Source organism: Amia ocellicauda, chromosome 5 (genome assembly GCF_036373705.1).
Source record: "Amia ocellicauda isolate fAmiCal2 chromosome 5, fAmiCal2.hap1, whole genome shotgun sequence".
NCBI lineage: Eukaryota > Metazoa > Chordata > Actinopteri > Amiiformes > Amiidae > Amia > Amia ocellicauda.
In genome coordinates, this window is record NC_089854.1 from 33085832 (window position 1) to 33109392 (window position 23561).

A 23561-nucleotide genomic window follows, 5' to 3' on the forward strand; every position below is an offset into this window, starting at 1 on the left:
ATCCAGGATTATTTTTACATACAAATACCAATTTATACAGCTGTGTTTTTACTGGAGCAATCTAGTAAAGTACCTTGCTCAAGAGTACAACAAAAGTGTCCACCACCTGCGATTGAACGCATGACCTTCTGCTCCACAGTCCAGAGCCCTGACTGCTACTCCACAATGCTGCTGTTCATAACACTTAATTATAATATCAGCACATACATTTCACTGATAGGTAGTGATCTTTCCTCTGGCATCTCACATATAGTCTTGTGATTATTTAATCTGAAAGTTTGAACATCATTTAATGCCATCCTTTTAGATTCACTATTGAAAACATCTCACCTCTTGATAATCTACCATTTGTTTCACACCTGCTAAAGCTCACTACCACAGTGGGTTGAATTTGTATTAATTTATACATATGTTACACATATGTTTTTTAGAAACATCTTAGCTCCCTGTACTAATTTAACAGCAAGTGATAGAAAGACCCCTACACAGATTAATACAGGCAAAACCTAAACAGCTAATTATTTGAAAGGTAATCGTATTTAATGAATAAACTCACCAACCCAGCAAGACTACCCATGCAATTAACAGGTGTCAGAGTTTGAAGAAAGCAATGCACTTTTATAGGCAGCTGTTTAAAAAAACAAAAAAAACAACACCACCATTGAAATAAAGCAAGCCTACTAATCCTTAGAGAGACCTTCGTCAGGTGATGAGAGTTTTTATTTTATTTTTTCTTTTAGCTGTTCTGCACCAATGACTGTCCTGTATGGCTGGAATACAATATTTATTTCTGTTTTTCTCCAGAGGAGGATCTGATTAAATCTATTGCTGCAGACAATACAGCAGGAAGCTCCTCCTCTGACAGCGGCCGCTACTCCCCCCGGCCCGAAACCGACCTGTCTGACCTGTGAGTGCTCTTCCCTGCTTCTGCACTCAAACACAGGCAATGCCATTGCCATGGGATGTGATGGTTTATAGGGAGGTGATGACATTTGACCAGGGTTGGTCTTGATTATCATGTACAGTAAAATAAGAATGGCCTGAATATGTGTGTGTGATCTATCTCCGTGATTGTGTGAAAAATATTCAGATAATGCTGTGGGAAAATTGCAATGGATTGAACATGGAGTGATGTGGCAACATAGATTTGTTCCAGGTAAGTGTTATAAATACCTTTTGTAATGGGCGCTGTAGAAGATTCATTGCCTTTAACCGGGCTAAGTGAAACAGTCCTTTGGGTCTGGGGATTACCAGGGATTACTCTAGTTTCTCCAGAGCCCTAACCACTGCTCCCAACTGCTGCCCCTCAGAGCATCACTCACAACTGCCTCTGCTTGTGGTCTAGCCTGGAGAGCTCCTGCAGTGGCTGGTCTGACCTAAGTGATGAGAGGAAGCCGTATCAAGATCAGCTACGCAAGACCGGCTCTTCCATCTCAGGCTTCACCTCTGCCAGCAGTTTCATGCCCAGCCCATCACCAGCTTCCTTGGGTACCTTGTTCTCAACCCGCATAGGTGAGTCTTTTACCTGTATACTCTCTATGGCCATACATAGATTATTCATCCAGCTTTACTGCAGACTAGAAACAAAGTGAATAAATCCACTTTTCACATTATTCTTCTCTGGTGGTCTTTAACATGGACATATCGGCATAGGGAATAACTTTTCTGCCTCTTTCCTGGTCAGGCATGTCACGCAGGCCACCAGACTGGCTCTTTCCACCCTGGGTGCAGAGTGTGACCTACTTGCTGGCTGTGCTGGTGCTGTGTGGCTGCTTAGTGGTGGTTGTGCTTTATGGCACTAGCTTCCACAATTCTTTGGTCCTCATGTGGCTTATCTCGGCCTTCTCAGCCTTCCTCACCTCTGTCCTCCTGCTGGAGCCTGCCAAGGTAAGCCCATTACAGCATTGCTCCCCTCTGTCCGTAGTATCCAATCATCAAGAACCTCTTCCTCGGGAACATGGCATGGTTAACAGCCTCACAGGTTCACAGAGAACAATGTTGTAACCTGCCTTGACAGAAAGGCTGAAATCTCTGGTGCCTCTAACAGTCGCTGTTTTGCCAGGTGCTTGTACAGGCCCTCTTTCTGGCTTTAGTAGTTAAGCCGGTGGATCCTGATGAGCATGACACCCTGGTGGAGGAGCCTCTGGTTAAGAAGGCCACGGAAAGGATGGGAAAGGTTCGTCCACCATGTGGCTATGGGCTACTCCATGCCAAGGAAGAGGCACGGAAAGTCCGGGCTTTGCGTTCCCTGATGAAGGTAACTTACCTGCCTTCAGGGTTGGGCGATATACTGGTTTCACAGTTTTTTATGACAATAAAAATACCACGGGAAAGAATTGTGTCGGTACAGTTATCATATAAAATATGTGTTTGTCAGGTTTCATAGACCCAGACTGGGTAATAGCCTTGGATTACCCTACCCATAATAGAATTGGGTAGTTCAGGACTACTGTAATTCTTGGTCTTTGAAACCAGCCCATTATATTCTAAAATAGCCAGTTCGGATCTTCACACTGTGACCTGGTTAGTTTCTCATGCAGAAGGAACTGGTAGTAATTGCATATTTTATTGAAAGTAGAAAGAGTAAAGCAGTGAAACCTCACTTCATTGGAGAAATCAGCCAGCAAATACTGACTTCCTGATGATGTTGTGGATCATTTTGTGTAATGCACAAATTAATATGAAAGCCTCATGTGTTCGGATATGTGGTGCATTCTGAGAGAGGATTAAATTGTTCAGTGGTAGTAGTATTAATTTGTGTTGAGAAAGAAGGATCTATAACAGTAAGGAGTTGGATTTCAAATAAGTCAATGATGTAGAATTGTCAACTTTAAATAACGGAACAATGCATTTTGACATACATACAATATTATATGTTTCCTTCTAAAGGAAACATTATAATTAAAAAATGTCCCAATAGTAAACCTTCCCCACACCCTCTCTCCACAGAATTGCATTATCCACATGGTGTTCCTGTTGGTCGTACTGGTTGTGAACTACCAAGACCGTATCCATGCCTATCATGGTAGAATGTTGCATTCTGCTGTGAGGCACTCACTTGTGTCAAATCCTCGAGAGGGACTGAACTTCAGCACTCTCAAAGGGTAAGTGCTTTTTATTCTGTATTAGTTTGTTGTCATTCAGTCAGCTTTAGAAAATTAGCTAGAGTTTCTGTAGAGCTTGAGAAAAAGGAACTTGTGCACATCATTTAAAGGGATGAAAAAGCTTTCAAAATCTCCTGTCTAATTAAAAGTCTTTACAAAAACAACCATGAATGAGCCCTGAGGAGTGGCAAGTACGCTTGTCATGTGGTGCTGATTGTCACTGCAGGGCAACTGAAGCCTGGAAGTGGATACACCTGGTTCTAGTGCCTCATCTCTATCACAACCCTTCTCTTGGACTGGTTGGTGTGGCTCAGCTTACAAGGCTTCTCTCTCCTGGAGGTAAGGGCTATGTATTATATAAGCACCGTATTCATGGTTTTGGAAGCAATATACTGTAGCTGTTAATTGAAATGAAAGGCAAACGGTGGGGTATTTCTTGACCTGCGTCATAGCTACTGGACTATATGTATGTAATTTAACCTTCTTGTCTAATATTTCCTGTTTTCACCAATTTCACATACTCATAGTCAAGCTTGTTACCCTAGTAGACCATTCTTATCTTCAAGTACATTGTATGTTAACATTTGAGACACCATATTAGTTTCTTGGATAAAGACATCTGCTAAATGACTATAATAATGATAATAATGAATAAGTCTAATCCTAATGCTTAGTGGGATACATTTCTGGCAACCTTACAATCAAGATTCACTGATCTGAGCTATTAGTCTTGTGCTCATGTATAACACAGGATCTATTCATTTGTAATTTGCATAAAGGAATAATTAAATTTAATCCTTGCTTTCTGTACTGTAATTGACCCAAAATGTTTTTTGTTCTTCTTTATTTTTTCTTAACTTTTGCATTTTCTTCTCTTGGGTGGCTCAGACAACAAGGATGCCATCCAGATTTCTTGGGATAATTCCCCGAGCCCTACAGTCCATGGCGCCTCTTGGGATCCATACAAATGGGTTCTGGGACACCCAGGCCGCAACACAAGCACCCGCCACACTCCAAGCAAATTCCCATGGTAACAATTCAGATTTATGTATTTTTTTAGGGTAGAGAGTAGCAGCTGACTATTATTGCATGTTATTTTACAATTATTTCACTGCTTTTTTCAGTACACTTTGGATGTATAAGAAAGGTGAAATCATATAAGAAAGTATATGATTATAAGATGTTCTGCACCTACCACATAACATGATTTAATTTCAGCTCCCAATATTCTTGAATTCTATGTTCATGTGGAACTATATAGGATTGCCCCATTCTCTATAATCGTTATGTCTGGTCATCACAGGCAGCAGTACTTTGGATGGCTGGGGGTTCATGGCAGTGAGGTGGAGGCTGTGGAGCTGGGGAACAGCAGCCAGTCCTCACAGAGTCTACTGTCTGACCTGTTTCATGCCTCCTGGATAGACGCACAGTGAGTGATCTTGATTACGCTGTTGTGAGAAAGTTTAACAGCATTGTAGGTGTGCTTACCTGACTCTTCACATTGTGTTTTCGGGTTTGGGTTTATTTTTATTTGTTCATAATTGATATGGACAGGCTCAGGAAACCTTCCCCTCTCCTAATCTGGAACCTCTAGTTGCTGAGCAACTGGGCTCACCTCTACAAGCTCTTGTAGGCATGTAGGGATGTAGGCAGTTAACACACTCACTGTTTAGTTTTAGGTCAGGTGAAAGATACATTTGAAAATGTCCATGACTACTGCTTCTGTACTATTTTGTATCTGTAACAGAGTTATCTCCGTTTTCAATGAAGACATTTTGTCTGTAGCTGTGCTGACAGTTTTTTCAGGCCACAATGGTTTCATTAAAGTGTGCCATGAAGCACTTTGAAGTTGTTTCCATATCGGCACCACATCTTCAGTCCTATAATAACAGGGTACAATAGGTGTAGAGCAGAATTCTCATGCATGTATAGTGCATAGTACTATTAAAACATTTTCTAGTGAAAAGAGGTGCTGAGATTTTTTTTTTTTTTTTTTTCTTATGTTGATACTTATTTACCTCCAGGACGAGGGCTGTGTCTGTGGAGTTCACTCAGTACCACAGAAAAACGGGCCTGTTTTTAGTTGTTACTGCCTTGATGGAGTGGCCCCAGTCTGGCTTTGCCTCCACCTCTCTCAGTATATGGCCTCTGTGCCTGCCCTCCTCTTCCTCAGGCCTCGACCTGCACATTGCTATGATGGTAAGGACAAGAGAAACAGTTTTCACAAACACATTAAAACATTAATGCACTGCTGTGAAGAAATTAAATTTGGTACACATACACACCAATTCCATCTTCACACACTGAATTTATTGGCTCCATGGAGCACAGTTTTTATGATACCATTCCAATTCCATTTGTAATTCTGTTTCCTATTCAATTTCAGTTCCAGAAGAGCCTATAATGTAAATGGCAAAAATAATTGCAATTGGAGTTTGGAATGGGTCTGAAAAATCTTACTCATCCAGATATCCAAATTGTCTGACAAATGAGACTTTAAATTATTGAAAAAGGGTGAACATATTCAGCTTGGTTAAGGTTATGTTGAGGGAATAGGGTAAAACTGACATTTTAAATATTTTACATGTAATGAAGAGACTAGGGTGAGGCAGTTGAACTGTAGCTATTGTTAAAATGCATTTAACAAGACAAACTGTTCAGGAGGAGTTGTATTATAGCTGATATACAATTGTCTGAATTGTTTTAACAGTAGACAGCAGCACATACTGTACTTGAAAATACATCGTAACCCCTGGGAAACAGTGTTTTTATTTAGTTTTTTTTACATTGTGTTCACACCAGATTTTAGGCATATGAGTTGTTTCTGTATCCCTCCAGCTGTTCAGATGACCTGGCCTGTGCTATGTAAATCTGAAGCAGTGTTTTGCTTCTTCCTCCAGGTGCTCTTGCTGGGGTTTGGCCTGTGTTTCCTGGGCTCGGAGCTACAGGCGATCCTCAGGGAGGGAAGGCTGTATGTGCAGCAGGGCTGGCGCTGTCTGCAGCTCCTGGTGGCCGTGTTGTCTCTGGGAATCACAGCCGTGCACTCAGCCTTCCTGAGCCTCTCCAGCAGCCGGCTCAGACACCATCGCAGCCAGCGCCACACTTTCACCAGCTTCCACACTGTGGCACTGCTGTCACAGACTTCCTCCCAGCTGTCCGCTGTACTGCTCACCATACTGGTCATCAAGGTGCCCTATACTGTCCTCTCCTGTCCTGTCCTGTCCTGTCCTTTCCAGAGTAGGTAGGGGGACAATTTGGCTCCAGGTCACTGGGAAACTGAGACAGGAAAGGGTTATACAATTGTCTATACTGAAGTTTAGCTAATGGGTTATTCACACTATGATTTTGATTATTGTCAGGGCTATGTTTTCTTACCTTCTGTCATATCCCCACCCCCCCAGACTGTGCGGCAACTGAGGTTTGTGCGGCGCTGGGCGGCCTTTGGGAAGACACTCCAGCTGGCTTGGCAGGAGCTGTGCAGTGCCGCCCTCCTCCTATTGCTGCTGCTGCTTGCCTTCGCCCAGACCGGCTATCTGGTAAAAGCAGCACTTTCACATCAACCTAAAGAAGTTTCATTGGCTTACATTGACTAGTAGGGAATTCCTTAATAAAATGTATAGATTCCAAGGTCATATATTTTAACAAAGAAAACATAGAAAGAAAATATATGTAAAAAAAAAATGTTAAGCTGGTGAGAGAAGGAAACCAGGATACTTAGACACTGAAAGAAAATCTGGAAAGTAATAAAAAAAACTATTTTTAAAGGGACTGTTTGCTGGTCTTATTCTTGTTATTCTCTCTGCTGTTAGCTGTTCTGCAGTACCGGGGAGGAGTTCAGGACGTTTGGGCAGACGTGTCTCTCTCTGGTGTCTGTGCTGCTGGGCAAAGCTCGCCTGGGCCAGGTGTCTCACAGGTACCCTGTTTGTGGCCAGCTGTATCTGCTGACCTTCCTGGGTTGCCTGATCTGGATCCTGGCACGGCTGTTTGGGGCTGTGCTGATCCACAGCTACAGGGCTGTGCAGGCAGAGATGTACAGACCTGCCATGGAGCCACAAGACTATGAGATGGTGGAGTTTTTCATCAAAAGGTTTAAGCTGTGGATGGGAATTAGCAAACCCAAGGAGGTAAGTGTATACAGTACAAAACTGAAATATCATAGTAGGATACGTCTCCACCCCACGGAGTTAATACATTTGTGGAAGCACCATGGTTGAGTCTTTGTTTTGAAATACTCCCCCCAGCAGAGGGAACCTACAAGAACTGATTAATTTATCCTGAAATCATGTAAATCACTACAATTTAACATAGGTGGAGGGCACTTCACTTTTGAAGATGATTGATCACACCAGAGCTAATTTAGGATTACTATTACAAGGGGGGTTGACACTTGTCCAACCAAGCTATTTCAGTTTTTATTTTTAATACATTTTCTACAACTTTCTAGTACATTTATTGTCTTGGAAGTTTGGGGTAGGATGTATAGATGAATGTGTTTTTTTTTTTTAATACATTTTAATTCCAGGCAACAAAAGTTACACATTTTCCAATGGCACTGTATTTCTGGAAAGAAATGTTACTGAATTACAGAAGAGATGTCTATACGTGCTTACTTTATAAACATTTAAGTGGTCAGCCCTGCTCCACCTCCCTCTCTCTCTCCAGTTCAGGCACAAAGTGAAGTTTGAGGGCATGGAGTCCTTGCCCTCCCGTTCGTCTCAGGATTCAAAGGATTCCTGCGGCCCCGCGCCACCCCGCCTGGGCTCAGCCCTGTCCCTGGGCTCTGAGGACTCCAGCGTGTCCGAGAGCAGCCAGTCAAACTGTCATGACGTTGGTGTCTACTTGGAGCGTCTGCAGCCAGCCATCAACAGCCTCCTGAGTCAGTTTGACCGTGTCAACAAGGTGACCGAAGACCTCTACCACATCGAGCTGGACCTCCATACAGTGCAAAGCAGACTTTCCCAGAAAAGAAAACCACCAATCGCTTCTCCCCATCTTTCCCCTTCTCCCCCTCCGCTCTCTTCTGCCCTCTCCAGCTGGCTGAGGCTCCCTCGCACTCACACCACCTTCTCAGAGTCTGCCCTTACCTGCCTCCGCCCACACCACATCCTGACGTCAGACCCCGGCCTGGTCTGGCCCACTGAGACCAGCCGCAGGCCTTCCCTAGTGGAATCCGGGCCCAGGCGAGTCCCTGGACGCAGGGCCTGGAATTCCGGTGCTTCTCTCTCCACTGATGTTCCTCAGAGAACCTTGCAGGCTGGCAGCACAGTGAGAGACCGTCCGAAGAGCGAGGAAGGAAAACAGAGGCTGGCTGGTGAGCGGGCTCCCGTGAAGAGGCGAGCCTGGCACTTTGAGGGATTATGAGCTGGAATAGTGAAAAGCAAGAGGCAACGGGAGGAGGCTGAACAGATCCATTCAGTCCTGTTTGTTAAAGCTTTAAACATGTCCATGTCCATAAACTTTTTTTATTTAAATGCCTCAGTTAAAGACCTCATAGAGGGTCTATTCAACTTGTGAGTTTTTATTAATTCTGCTATAACTTCAGCATAACTTGGTTGTGGTTAAACTGTTGGTATTTCTGAATTTCATACTGGGTATCCTATTCTACATTATGCAAGTATGAATGTATAGATTAGCAAGGGGATATGGGATTGGGTGGTGTGTATTTGTAACTCAAAGACAGGAATCCAACTTTAATAAACGGCATTTGCATTTATAGAACATTCTACCAGAGGGTCATCAACAGCACTTGCTAATATATAGACAAATAGTCTGTCAGTAAGACCATATGTAGCAGTGGTAAATGAAAACCAACATGCTACAAACAGCAGGAGTACAGTCTGCATATTTTCTGATTGTTTCATTGATATCTATAGGGCCATCTTTGAACCTTTGTGCTAGTAAATGAGTTTGGTGGCAGTATCATTTTGCTTTCTCACTATTTTCATATTCTTGTTTTAGAAATCTGAAGGACATTCCATTTTTAAAAAAGTGGAGCAAAATAATTTTAGTGCAAAGTTAAACATTGCCCTCTTTATAATAATAATGCTTCTTTTAAAGTATATATAGGAAGGGGCTGTGCCAAAATGTTTTTATCCAGACAGTGCTTTAAATACTACTGCATGTTCTGAATGAAAAAGTCATTCATAATTTCTAGTTTACATATTTTGGACAATCAGGATTGTTGTCCTTCCTGAATATTGCATGTATTTAGCAAAAGATACATTTTGTTTTTGTATTAGTGTCAATGTAATGTTTGATGTTAAATAATACTTATCAAGTTATCATTATGATTTTAGATTGTGAAAGTAATGTATTTCCATTTGGTACAAAACACTATGTAACACAATTTTTGTTCCTGAGTAGTAAGTGTTATTTCCTAATTGCTTATGCCTCAAAAGTATAGAACATGGCTATTATTCCCCACAAACTTTGCTTTTGTGACCAGGACAGTGATATTTTGAAATTAAACTATTTCCAATGAGAAAATGGGTGAATTTGTGTCTTTTTGTTCACATAAAGTCAGACAAAAAACAACATGTATTTATACTAAAGTAATACAAAAATGACTACAAAAGATTTAGAAGTGAGTAGTTTATCGAGATTTACGAATTTACTGTAAATACAGTATAATCATAAATCTCAAAACTACTCACTTCTAGTTAAATTACAAAATATCACTGTCCTGGTCACGAAAGCAAAGTTTGTGGGGAATAATAGACATTTTCTATACTTTTGAGGCATAAGCAATTAGGAAATAACACTTACTACCTAGCAACAACAACAAAAAAAAGCAAAACATTGTTACATGGTGTAATCTTCCCATTTTTCATAGCACAAAATCCAATTGTGTGCACCTAGTAATGATAGTGCATGTAGATCAATTATTTTATTATTTTATTGTGTGTATCTTAACCTACATCTACAGCTTTATTATCACTATAAGTTTAGATTTTCCACTGGTTTAGTGTTTTAAAGATCTTACTGTGCAGTTTTCTATCAGTGTTTTTATCAGTGTCTTCTAAAAATAAACGACTACGCCTGATGTTTGGGCCCAAAGATGATTGAGTCCGCGTTGTTTTTTGTAGAGATCATTTTGGTAAACAAAAAAAGGTTTTTAAAATAGAATTTGATCAATCTGAACTCCATTGCATAAACCTTTACTAATACAAGCTCAATCAACCATCTATCAAACAAGTATGTAAACAGGCCCGTGTTACAAATACAAGTTATTTGCAATGCTGCCCTCTTCTGGTAGCAACTGGAAAAACCCCATGTATGTAGACTCCTCGCATGAGTCTTAAGCTGCAGGCTGATTCGCTGTCTAGAGAAGTAGTCGGAGACATAATTAGGATGTTAAAACTGGCGTGGACCTGGACACGGTTTATGAATAGACGCAGTGTGACATCCAGCCTTACTGACAGTCTCCTCAGATTAGACACGCTGTCCGGATTGCCCTGCAGGAGCGGCACCCACAAGTCTTTGCTGTCGTGCAGTGCCGTATCGTTTGCGAAGGACTGGAGCATCCCCAGGTAAAGCCTGCGTGTAACTGAGACACACGGAGAGGGTGCCATAGCTGTTCACTGCGGCTCAGAGTTCAGATGACTGGCCATGTATGTGTTGGTCTGTGTGCGTAATATATTTGTTAACAATACTTTTTGGGGGGGCGGGCAACCCTTGGCACATATAGAGCATAACTAATCTGCAGGGAATGTTTCTCATGTGACAACTTTGTTTCACGCTGATTGTATATTTCGTGCAGCATAGTCAGTAAATGTATTTTCACTGCAGTGAGGGGGCAGTTGGTGTAATAGAACATATATCAAAGTTCACATTTAAAATAATAAGAATAATACGAGCGCTTTGCGGTGGGACTTTGTTTTGTAACCGGGGGACACTTCCGGGGTCATGACGCGCTCGCAGCAGTGCTGCATTGTGGGAGTTGCAGTCCGAGCAGAAAGCGCAGTATTCACATAAGCAAGGCAGTTATCTTGAAAGTAAGTGTCGAAGTATTATTCTTGTTATTATTCATGATTTGTTTTCACTTATAACGCTGTGACGTTATTGCAAAATGGGAGACTCTTATGTAATTGTGTTTGTGGTCACATTGTGTGCAGAGCACAGGGTCATTTTACTATGAGAAGGTGCCCGATTGATTTAACCTGTGAAATTGAAAGTAAGGGAATGACGGTCGCTGGAGGTAGTCGATTAAAATATTTTGACCGGTTTAATGACTTAAACACAGCAGAGAGGTAATTGCAAGGTTGTCATGTAGGCGTGTGGGTGGACAGTAGCTTTCTTATCCTGAGTTGAAGGACATCATTTTCCACACGGGAGCATTTGTCCCACACAGCTTGTGACGGGTTCATGACGCTAACTGTATATACCCTATTCATATTACTGTATATTATTTATCACATGTATTTAAAAAGATGCATTTAAGTGCAAGTGATCAGTCTTTTGCTATAGCTTAAACAGATCTTAAACAGAAAACAAGTGCAGCCGAATAATCTGAGACACATTCTTCCATCTTGACAGGCCAGTGTTTTATTACTGCCAACCTCAATAACCATGGGAAGGAGCAACTCTGCTTTTTTGCTGCAGCTTGATACGAAGTGTATTTAATAAAGGTCAGGGCCTTTTTTTTCTCTTTTCTTCTACTAGGGGAAAAACTGTCTGTAGAAGGTGGTTGACCATGGCGACGGGAGGAAAGGACCAAGGGACCCAGAAGCGCACAAACCGCCTGTGCAATGAAAAATCTCCTTATCTCCTACAGCACGCGCACAATCCTGTGGACTGGTGAGGAGCAGTTTGTTTTTAATGATGGTGACCTTTTAGAAGTTGTTAAAGGTGGCAAGGTGGTCTGTGTATATTTGAGGACATTACTGAATTGCGTGCCGGACAGTGTCAGCTGGGAGTTTACTAGTTTCTAAGTGAGGTCTACTGTGGTTTAGGCTGTTAAAATACCATACAGCTGGATGGCAACACAGGAGGCCTGTCCACAGTATTCAGGTTGATTCTCCAACACAGCTCAGAGTAATGGTACTCATTTTCAGGCACTCCGTAACCCATTTCTGTCAAGTGTATGCTCTCTGAACAGCCCATTTCTGTGCTTCCAGACACTTCCTGCACTGCTTTGAACTACCATAATGTGACACTCATATTCTCAGTTTGCTTAAGTCTTTATAAACAAATCCAAAGACTGACTGATCTAACAAAATCACTGAAAATGTAAAATGTTCTGACATATTCCAGCCACAGCCACAGGAGGTGTTTTGGTAGTTAGCTATAGGTTGCTTTCATACAAAGTCCAGTTCCTAGTTATATGAAAAGCTGGTGCCTTGTAACTATTACACTGCTTGATTCTGAGTAGATCAATGAAAGTGTTTTTATTTTAAGATATGAATGTTTGTCAGTGAAGCACTATTTTTTCCTGCTTGTGTTTAGACACAAAGGATTTAGCCTATTTACAAACTTGTGGATTTAAGCACAAAGTGTTCGAGTTTTATTTCATACTGCTGTATATCTAGCATATTTTCCCCACTTGCAATTGTATAACTTTAGGGTATTGTTACCCTTTACCATTTTGATTTAATCTCAACCATATCTGAAGGTTAAAAATCTAAAATCTAAACATTTCTCCAACTCTCCAGGTTTCCATGGGGACAGGAAGCATTTGACAAAGCAAAATCAGAGGACAAGCCCATATTTCTGTCAGGTAGGTCTACTGAATGTACTGTTATAGTAAACGATGCATCTGTTTTTATTTAGAAAATGAATGTTTTTAACTGGACTGTTTTCTTGGTAATATCTTTATAAACTGCTGTGTAGTGTTATGAATTAGCGTTACCAAGCACTGTTCTTCAGTGCTCTCTTCATGCAGCTTATTTCAAAGACCAGCTCAGTGGAATTTAAATTAATTCCCACATTTATTTAAAAAATATATAAATTAAGTTAAGTTAAACGTTTAGAAGATGCAATAACAAAACAAACAAAAAATGCAGAAAAACGGAAGCACAGGGTGCCTAGATTTAGTACTGAGAAAGATACAGAAGTTTATAACCACAGCAAATGAAAAACAGATATAGCTGGGTCTTACAAAAATCTTGGTATAATAGTGATCTTTGCTTTTCCATATTTCTTGATGTTTCTCAATGGAGATTTTATTTTTACACAATATAGTCTGTTTTCACCAGTCCCACACTTTTTTTTTTGTGTGTGTACTTTAATGAGGGTCAAAATCTTATATTCAACACTGAGAGATACTGTTATATCACATAGTGCTTTTTAAATTGTGTTAATTAAGCTACAATTGCAATAACATACATCTGTTGTGAAAAGGCATACTCACTTCTGCAGCTATGTAGGTTGGGCATTAATCTAATTCTCCAATTAATTGTGATGTAATTAATGATAAGCTTTTGTAGATTCATTTCCAAGCCAAAAAGGTTCTGTGTGGGACAATCTAATTACTCTCAAAATGGGAAAGACAAAAAGTACAATTAAAACTCTGTCCCATTAGAATTGCACTACAAAGCCAAAAGAGTGTTCAACACTGACAGAAACAGCTGTAATTCCTTGAGGTACAGCAAGGTCAATTACTGAGAAATACAAATGTAAAGGTCCAATTAGGACTCCATTGACATCTGCAAGACCATTAAAATATCTATAGAGCCAGGAAGATAAATTGTAGTAGAGGTCTGTGAAAGCCCAGGAGTAAAGACCACAGACCTACAGAATTATGTGTCAAAATGTTGGTTATTAAACAACCGAATTTTTCCTGAGTATGTAGGCCCTCAACAGACATAGGCCCAGTGCCAGCTTCTACTCCTGAAACTGCTTAGAACTTAAAGGTCCTTTAGCCCTTTGATAATGTATTAAACTGCTAATTGAACTACTCAGTTGAATGGACTGAACCCAGTTCTTGACAGAGGCCCTCTCTCTTTTGTCAAAGTGGGCTACTCTACCTGCCACTGGTGTCATGTGATGGAGCGCGAGTCTTTTGAGGATGCCGACATCGGTAAGCTCCTCGGTGAGAACTTTGTGTGCATCAAAGTGGACAGGGAGGAGCGCCCGGACGTGGATAAGGTCTACATGACCTTTGTGCAGGTGAGGGGTCATCCGAGCTGCTGGAGCCTTTTTTTAATGGCAGACACTCACTGTAGCTGCTTCAACGTGCCTTTTGAACTTTAGTAAGTGTGACGGCATGCTCTAATCAAACTGTCACTGTTCTAGCACAAAAACACTAATGGTAGTTGCTCTATAAATGGCATCTCCAGGCCTGGCAAAACCCTGTGGGGGGTAAAGCATTTCCAAAGTAATCTTGATTGAATTCACTGAAGAACATCATAAATAAGGCTTTGCAGTTTGTGTTCAATTTTACCATTGAAACAATGAATGAAATTCAACATTTGTTTTGTTTTTGAATTAGAGTAAGTTTTATTTCTTTTTAGAGTGCTGCATCACTGTTCTTGAGTCAGACAGAAGGCAAGCAGCAGGGTAAATAATACAAGTATTATTTATAGGCAGAATTAAAGTAGGTTTAGTGGCTACAGCATGACCATAACATTTTCATTTCACTCTGTGAAGTCCTTGTTCAATTAATTACTATGTATTTGCTGTCTAACCAGTCCAAGAACTATAAACCTGCACTGGGTCACAATATAGTTATTTAAATAACTTTGTCAGCTGGCCTGATAACGTCAAACAATCGTGGCTTTCGTCCTTCTTCATGAAAGCTTTTCTGCAGACCTCTGGGATTGGCTTCTATGTTTGGACAGAACTGCAGAATGCTTAGACATGACACAGGCTACATTTATAATTATGATACAACAGGACTTCACTGATTCATAATTATATTACATATCAGATATTGAAGGAATTTTATATAATTAGGTTTATTGATAGAACTGAATTGCTAGAACTGTGAGGCTAAAATGAATCCTGAGGTTGTAATGCTACTGATGTTAACTCTGTACCTGGTTAGTCATCGTTGGGCCAACCACACTGTATTCCACATTGAAAGGAGATGTTCTGTAACTTACAACAAGCCAGAGACATATTGCTACTTTTCTGAGGGATGTAAGCAATGGAAGCAGTACAGACAACATTTTATTTTCATCTCGGTTGAATGGCAATCATTTGTATTGCTGTTCTGCAAGCCTGTGGGGAGCCAGGATGGGTTTAGAGAGTTGTGATTATATCTTTAATTCACTTTTCCATGAGCTTTGTTCCTCTAAGCATAACTGTTTTCAGTGCTAGACAGTGGAGTGAATGGAAGTGATCTCACTATCTGATGTTGTGGCATATAAATGCTTATTTAAACTATTCTCAAAAGAGATGATTACCTTGTTTCTGGTGCCTTAAAATGTAGTCTTTGCTTTCCTTTCCACTGCTCAGTTTGCTTCTTTCTTGGTTCTACAGGCAACAAGTGGAGGTGGCGGTTGGCCAATGAGTGTATGGCTAACCCCTGACCTTCGACCCTTCCTTGGCGGGACCTATTTCCCCCCAAAGGACAGCATGTACAGGCCAGGCTTCAAAACTGTCCTCCTGCGAATTACAGAGCAGGTACATTTATTTGCTCAGCCTTTCCCTTTGTTTCACCAATTTTTTTTTTTACCTGTTTGTACTGAGAGTAACAAAGGAGCAATATCTAATTTCAAGGCAAAATAGTTATCAGACAAACCATGGAACAGAAATGTATATTTTGAGAGGCGTAAACAATACGAATTTTTGAAGCATTGGACTGTTTCAATATTTGTGTGGAAATGTTATCTATGAAGGGGTGTGTATAGGGTGTCAGCAGCACGGCCATTTTCAGGAAAGCATTGACCATGTTGAGATCTCCCTATATGTGTACGTTGTCTGTGTTGCAGTGGAAGAACAACAGGGAAGCCTTGGTGTCCAAAGGGGAACATATCCTGGAGGCACTGAGGAAAGGTACCGCCATTGCTGCCAGTGAGGGAGAGACACCCCCCCACTGCCCAGATGTGATGGAGAGGTGTTTCCAGCAGCTGGCCAGCACCTACGAGGAAGAGTACGGGGGATTCAGGGAATCGCCCAAATTCCCAACCCCAGGTCAGGGCCCATCATATCAGAGGGCATTTCTCTGACACACAGAAATGAGCCAACACGGTGATTGCATTCAAGGTGAAAGAATCGTTTGTATCATAAGATGACATGTAGGAGAGGTTGCACTTTTTGCCATTCTCCAAAAGCCATCGCTGTATCTCCGTTTCCTGTGTTTGTTCTGGTTTTGCGAGCAGCTCACTCAATCCTTAAACTTGAAACGTGAACAGTAATCAATCTAGGGTTAAGGGTGATGGGGGAAAGGCTGGAAACTGAAAACGGTAAATATTTTAAAGCCCCTGTCAAAGCCTTCTAAACCTAGTGCAGATTTCTTAAGCGAGATCTCCCTCTCTGGAACTCATTCTGTAGGTCCAACAAAATACAGCTGATATGTGAATCTACTTAATCCAATTTCAGTCTTACTGATATCCATAACACCTCAAAATGATTTTCCTTATCGATCTTCCCTCGCTTAATCAAAAGGGCCGCTTAAACTACAATTTTAGATCACGCAACATCAATAGCAGTTAAACGGGGAGCACTTGTAATTAAAAATGAATATGATGTTACTGGCGTTTGTAGTTTTAGTTCTTTTGGGCTAGCTTTATATTAAAAATCATGAATGTAATTCACCTTCTGAAAGTGAAATATCAGTCAGATTTTCATTGCACTGTGTTCAGACATCACTCCCCTGCTCCACAGTGAACCTGAGGTTCCTCTTCTCATACTGGGCTCAGCAGAAGACCTCCACTCAGGGGGCCCAGGCACTGCAAATGGCTCTGCACACCCTGAAGATGATGGCGCTGGGGGGCATCCATGACCACGTGGCTCAGGTACCCTACATGACCCTGCCTGGAGTTCACACTGCACTGCTGTTGCCACTGACCACTGCAGATCACATTCTGCATCTCAGTGGCCTCATCTCTATAAATGCATCCATCCATCCATCCATACATACATTATCAATAACCTGTTCATCCAGTACAGGGTCACGGTGGGCCAGAGTCTAACCTAGCAGGCACAGGGCACAAAGCAGGGTACACCCTGGACGGATGCCAGTCTCGGGGCCATCTCAGGGCAGCACAAAAACACAACCACTGGGCAATTTGGAGTAGGCAATCAACCTGAGCAGCCTGTCTTGAGGAAGATGGAGGAACCCAGCATTTTTAGGATGGGTATAGAATAACACTGACTGACAGTGACACTCGAAAAAATAAAAATTATAAGCTGGTGCTGATTACAGTGTTAGAAGAAATAAGGTAAACTTGTTCGCCTGGTGAGACGGGAGGAATTTGTCACAAATTTTAAGTGTCCATCATCTCGATCACTGTTAATCTTCAACCTTCTTAAAAAATAATAATTAAAAGAAATGTGAATAGTTGAATAATCCTTTTCAGTAGCACTATTTAAAAAAAAAAAAAAAAGTATTTGATCCCCTGCTGATTTTGTACGTTTGCCCACTGACAAAGAAATGATCAGTCTATAATTTTAATGGTAGGTGTATTTTAACAGTGAGAGACAGAATAACAACAAAAAAAATCCACAAAAACGCATTTCAAAAAAGTTATAAATTGATTTGCATGTTAATGAGGGAAATAAGTATTTGATCCCCTATCAATCAGCAAGATTTCTGGCTCCCAGGTGTCTTTTATACAGGTAACGAGCTGAGATTAGGAGCACTCTCTTAAAGGGAGTGCTCCTAATCTCAGCTCGTTACCTGTATAAAAGACACCTGTCCACAGAAGCAATCAATCAATCAGATTCCAAACTCTCCACCATGGCCAAGACCAAAGAGCTGTCCAAGGATGTCAGGGACAAGATTGTAGACCTACACAAGGCTGGAATGGGCTACAAGACCATCGCCAAGCAGCTTGGTGAGAAGGTGACAACAGTTGGTGCGATTATTCACAAACGGAAGAAACACAAAATAACTGTCAGTCTCCCTCGGTCTGGGGCTCCATGCAAGATCTCACCTTGTGGAGTTTCACTGATCATGAGAACGGTGAGGAATCAGCCCAGAACTACACGGGAGGATCTTGTTAATGATCTCAAGGCAGCTGGGACCATAGTCGCCAAGAAAAACAATTGGTAACACACTACGCCGTGAAGGACTGAAATCCTGCAGCGCCCGCAAGGTCCCCCTGCTCAAGAAAGCACATGTACAGGCCCGTCTGAAGTTTGCTAATGAACATCTGAATGATTCAGAGGAGATCTGGGTGAAAGTGTTTTGGTCAGATGAGACCAAAATCAAGCTCTTTGGCATCAACTCAACTCGCCTTGTTTGGAGGAGGAGGAATGACCCCAACAACACCATCCCCACCGTCAGACATGGAGGTGGAAACATTATGCTTTGGGGGTGTTTTTCTGCTAAGGGGACAGGACAACTGCACCGCATCAAAGGGACGATGGACGGGGCCATGTACCGTCAAATCTTGGGTGAGAACCTCCTTCCCTCAGCCAGGGCATTGAAAATGGGTTGTGGATGGGTATTCCAGCATGACAATGACCCAACACACACAGCCAAGGCAACAAAGGAGTGGCTCAAGAAGAAGCACATTAAGGTCCTGGAGTGGCCTAGCCAGTCTCCAGACCTCAATCCCATAGAAAATCTGTGGAGGGAGCTGAAGGTTCGAGTTGCCAAACGTCAGCCTCGAAACCTTAATGACTTGGAGAGGATCTGCAAAGAGGAGTGGGACAAAATCCCTCCTGAGAAGATGTGTGTAAACCTGGTGGCCAACTACAAGAAACGTCTGACCTCTGTGATTTCCAACAAGGGTTTTGCCACCAAGTACTAAGTCGAAGGGGTCAAATACTTATTTCCCTCATTAACATGCAAATCAGTTTATAACTTTTTTGAAATGCGTTTTTCTGGATTTTTTTGTTGTTATTCTGTCTCTCACTGTTAAAATACACCGACCATTAAAATTATAGACTGATCATTTCTTTGTCAGTGGGCAAACGTACAAAATCAGCAGGGGATCAAATACTTTTTTCCCTCACTGTATTTAGGTAGACTTCAGAGAGTATTTCTTCTTAAAATACATTCTTAAAACGGGATGCTATGATATTTCAATTTGAACAGAGGATTGAATAGATATTTTACATCTATCTCCTGTTTCAAAGTAATTTTAGCAGCCTTCATACATTTCAGGAATAAACTGTTATACTCTTTCAGTTACATTGTGCAAGAAAGCGCCTGCACTCTCCTATGAAAATTACAGAGCATACTAGAAACTCTACACAAGCATTTCAAAACCGCAGGCTTACGTGTGCTGTGAGAATTCAATTACACTTCTGCAAGCATCGAACTTGAGAGCTGTTCAGATAATGGCAAAGCCTCCTCATATTTTTATTTAGATAAAAATGTCTTATTTTTTGTTATCCAGATAATTTGTATCTGTGAAGGTTACTGGTCACAAAGATAACTTCAAATTTTTCTGGCGCACAGGCATAGAGCCAGGAGTATGAGATTGTATAAGCTCTAAAAGAGGTTTTACCCATAACACTGCCACATGTGATTGCTCTTTAAATTTTGCTGCTTTTTAAGTGGAAACTGGTAGAATTACAACCTTGCAAAGTGTATGCCCTTACTGAAGAATCTTTTAGACTTTTTGGTGCTATGACACAGAAAGGGAATTATCTGTGCTTTAAACACCTTCTGTACCACTGGAGACCCTATCACACTGATCTCCGCATGGTGGATTGTGTGAAGTTGACAAGAGAATATTATCTTGTGGAAGTGACAACAAATGACTTGCATTCTTCCCAGTAGTAGTCTGAGTTGCCTTGAGCACGAGACATAGTGTGAGGTTTCTCGTTGATCTGGCCCATCTGAACGTCCAGTATATATCTGAAATAACAGATACAGATGTGCTCAAATTTGTTGGTACCCTTACAGATGAGTCAAAAGTGGAGCTTTTTGGCAAGTCACATCAGCTCTGTTCGCAGACGAAAAATGGAAGCTTTCAAAGAAAAGAACACCATAGCTACAGTGAAACATGGAGGAGGCTCGGTTATGTGTTGGGGCTGATTTCCTGCGCCTGGCACAGGGTGCCTTGAATCTGTGCAGGGCACAATTAAATCTCAAGACTATCAAGGCATTCTGGAGCGAAACGTACTGCCCAGTTTCAGAAAGCTCGGTCTCAGTCGCAGGTTATGGGTCCTCCAACAGGATAATGACCCAAAACACACAGCTAAAAACACTGTTCTGAAGTGGCCTTCTATGAGTCCTGATTTGAGCCCTATCAAACATCTATGGAAAGAGCTGAAACTTGCAGTCTGGAGAAGGCACCCATCAAACCTGAGACAGCTGGAGCAGTTTGCTCAGGAATAGTGGACCAAATTACCTGTCAACAGGTGCAGAAGTCTCATTGAGAGCTACAGAAAATGTTTGATTGCAGTGATTGCCTCTAAAGGTTGTGCAACAAAATATTAGGTTGAGGGTCCCATCATTTTTGTCCATGCCATTTTCGATTGTTTTATTATTTACAATATTATGTTGAAAAACAAAATCAAAAGCAAAGTCTGATTTCTATTAAATATGGAATAAACAATGGTGGATGCCAATTACTTTTGTCAGTTTCAAGTTATTTCAGAGGAAATTGTGCATTTTTCATTTTTTGTGGAGGGGTACCAACAAATTTGAGCATGTCTGTTTATTCCACAAACATAAAGCTGTATAATCAAGAGATAAGCACCATGAGCATTTTCACTAACGGGTATTCTGTGTGTTGAATTTATAGGTTTTTTTAATTGTGTTCTTCCGTGCCATCTTGTTTCCTTACCTTGATTTCTCACAGGGTTTCCACCGCTACTCTACAGACTCCATATGGCATGTTCCACATTTTGAGAAGATGCTGTATGACCAGGGCCAGCTGGCAGTGGCCTACATTACTGCTTACCAGGTATGTCTTCCTTGCTTGACTCACGTGGCATTAGTCGAGATCAGTCTGGTTAAGATATAATGAGATTTGTTGGTAATCTGGCAGCACACAGTTTATTTTGAAGCTTGAATGAGAAGGGTTTGGTGTTGAAGTTCAATTAAATTTTGCATGTTCAGCACTTTGCTGTGCACATTTACTCTTAAAAGCAAGCTGGGTCTCTCTTCCTCAACAAAAAAAAGGACAGTTCTGTGTCCTATACCTACACTAGAGGCAGGGCTGGAGAAGGGGAATTTGTGAACTGCCCCCCACTACACACATTTGACTGCCACACTTCCAATATTGTGAGAAAAACTTTGAATGTACAGCATAATTTAACATGCATGAAACGATGCAAAATATGCATCAGGCTTTCTTTATAGTAACATATTTCCCATAATACTAATAAGTGTTACACTAATAATAAATGTATATGTAAATCCATACTCTGGGACTGATCTAGACTTTGATGTATTATAGTAATGATATGATGTTGTGTGGGCAAAGCTAATGTTCTTCAGAGGTAAATTCAGCAGACTTGACCTTTAATGCTCTGTATTAGCCATTGCTATGAAATACACAGATTAAATGTAATAAAGGGGCCTGTAAGATCTCCTACAGTTGTCAGTTTTGTCTGTTGGCTAAAGCCATGCACACAGCACAGCAAACTGTGCAAAAGGAATTCATACATTTGCTTATTGGTTCATTTATTTATTTATTTAGAAAGTTATATTATTTAGGGACCATCACATTTTGTCTTAATGAGAGATTGGGTCCTTTCACTGTGTTTGTTTTGTTAATTAAATGTCAGTCTGAATACAAATCAATTGGAGAAAAGCTATAATTTTCCCTCATTAAGAGGGGATATTTAATACTGAGCCAGTAGGTGATTACTTTGATTATTCGTTAGATGTGCGTCATTCAATTAGTCTAATTGATAGCTTAAGGATTTCGGACTGTCGACCTGGAGTGAGTTTATAATCACATGGTCTTATCTTTATTGTGCTATGTTTATTCCACTATGTTTTTGGAAGTTTTAACCAGATTGTTCTTGATCTGTCACTTCCAGTTCGAGTTGGTTTACAGCTCAAAGCTGTTATTAATGTTCACCCACCACCTCTTCTGTCGAGCCACTCTCTTTTATGTATAATGCTCACCCAGTAATAGAGTATTACTCTCCATAATGAGGGGTCAGATCAGAGATTGTTATTCCTTTGACATCATATTTACAGACGAATGCTGTACTTGCCAAATCCATTATGTTGTTTGTCAGAACCCCGGGCATTTTCACAAAGAAACTCCTGAATGTCTTGTTTTTAAAAAGTTTAAATTGATCCTATCGCATCTGGATACGCCTACTTTCTGTCTCTGTGTATTGTGTTGAGCTGTCCCCTTACAATTCCTTGCTTTAGGGTTGGGGGCACTGCAAACAAAATATTATATTTATTTGACATTGCAAGAAAATATGAACTGTCAGTTTTTATCAGAGCCATGGTTTGAGGAATGTTCTGCTATACATCTATAAAAAGTATTGCATAATGCATAATGCACTGTGTTCACCATTCTGAACATGCATTAGCATCTTTGCACTATGTTAGGTGATCTTCAGTAGTTCATTATACTGAAGAAACAACATTTATGGGAGCCAGGCAGTTTTTTCTTTTCTTTTTGTCTCTTTACTGTTATTCTTTCTTTCATTGTTTAGACTTCAGCTTATGATTAAAATTAAACTACAGAATGTGCTTCTCCCTAGGGAAATATGCTGCTTAAATGCGTGATTGATGCGCAATACGAAAACAAAGGAGAATGCTGTATGATGCTATAGATCCCACCTGCCTATAATGTGATGCCTATAACCTTAAATACTTGATCTACAAAATGTATTGTCAGTGCCACAAGAGGGAGCTCACTGTTTAAGGAAGAGAAGATATCTGCTCAGTGTCCCTTATTTACATTCAGTGGACGTAAACAACACTTTATTTATTTATATTTTTTTAAGAAAATAATCCTCGGCACATGACTTAACTAAATATTTAGTTAATGCTGAAATGGTAGCTTTGAGCAAAAATATAATATAAGCTTTACAAATGAAGCGTGGTTTACTAACAATGCTGTGTTTGATTGTATGTATGTATATATATATGCACATACTGTATATAGCCTATATACTGTATGTGTGTTTTATTTTTCAAATATTATTTTATAACTGAGTATAGTATAGCAAAGTACATTATTTTAGCATTGACATGAACAGAACAACATAAACATACTATATATGCAAGAAAAAAACATAATTTAATGTACTGTGCACATGCATGCTTGTTAAAGCAGATTTATGTATTTAAAGATACACATTTAAGGAATTTGTTATGGCTCTTTTTGTGTTGTAAAAGATCAGCCCTAACTCTCCAGTTGAGCTTGACTATACATCATAATTCCTAACTGTGTATATATATATATATATATATATATA

At 40.6% G+C, this 23561-nt stretch overlaps 2 protein-coding genes across 3 annotated transcripts in view; both read left to right on the forward strand.

The window, feature by feature from the left end:
* pkd1b (polycystic kidney disease 1b) overlaps positions 1–10162 on the forward strand; it is a 40665-nt gene extending 30503 nt beyond the window's left edge. The window contains exons 30-42 of the mRNA XM_066702967.1: positions 805–907; positions 1346–1512; positions 1685–1887; positions 2063–2257; positions 2950–3104; positions 3331–3443; positions 3993–4134; positions 4408–4533; positions 5129–5303; positions 6005–6292; positions 6506–6640; positions 6914–7228; positions 7767–10162. Of these exons, the coding sequence (XP_066559064.1) occupies positions 805–907; positions 1346–1512; positions 1685–1887; positions 2063–2257; positions 2950–3104; positions 3331–3443; positions 3993–4134; positions 4408–4533; positions 5129–5303; positions 6005–6292; positions 6506–6640; positions 6914–7228; positions 7767–8465 (2816 nt within the window). The 3' untranslated portion in view covers positions 8466–10162. The remainder of the gene's footprint in view (positions 1–804; positions 908–1345; positions 1513–1684; positions 1888–2062; positions 2258–2949; positions 3105–3330; positions 3444–3992; positions 4135–4407; positions 4534–5128; positions 5304–6004; positions 6293–6505; positions 6641–6913; positions 7229–7766) is intronic.
* Positions 10163–10370: 208 nt separating this feature from the next.
* spata20 (spermatogenesis associated 20) overlaps positions 10371–23561 on the forward strand; it is a 115465-nt gene continuing 102274 nt past the window's right edge. Inside the window, exons 1-8 of one of the 2 annotated variants that reach the window (XM_066704857.1) lie at positions 10371–10633; positions 11766–11900; positions 12755–12819; positions 14056–14210; positions 15525–15668; positions 15977–16178; positions 16872–17002; positions 20969–21073. In XM_066704857.1, coding sequence (XP_066560954.1) covers positions 10395–10633; positions 11766–11900; positions 12755–12819; positions 14056–14210; positions 15525–15668; positions 15977–16178; positions 16872–17002; positions 20969–21073 — 1176 coding nt within the window. In that variant the 5' untranslated portion in view covers positions 10371–10394. Of the gene's footprint in view, positions 10634–11032; positions 11099–11765; positions 11901–12754; positions 12820–14055; positions 14211–15524; positions 15669–15976; positions 16179–16871; positions 17003–20968; positions 21074–23561 lie in introns of those variants that run through there. The other variant, XM_066704858.1, reaches the window with a different exon arrangement.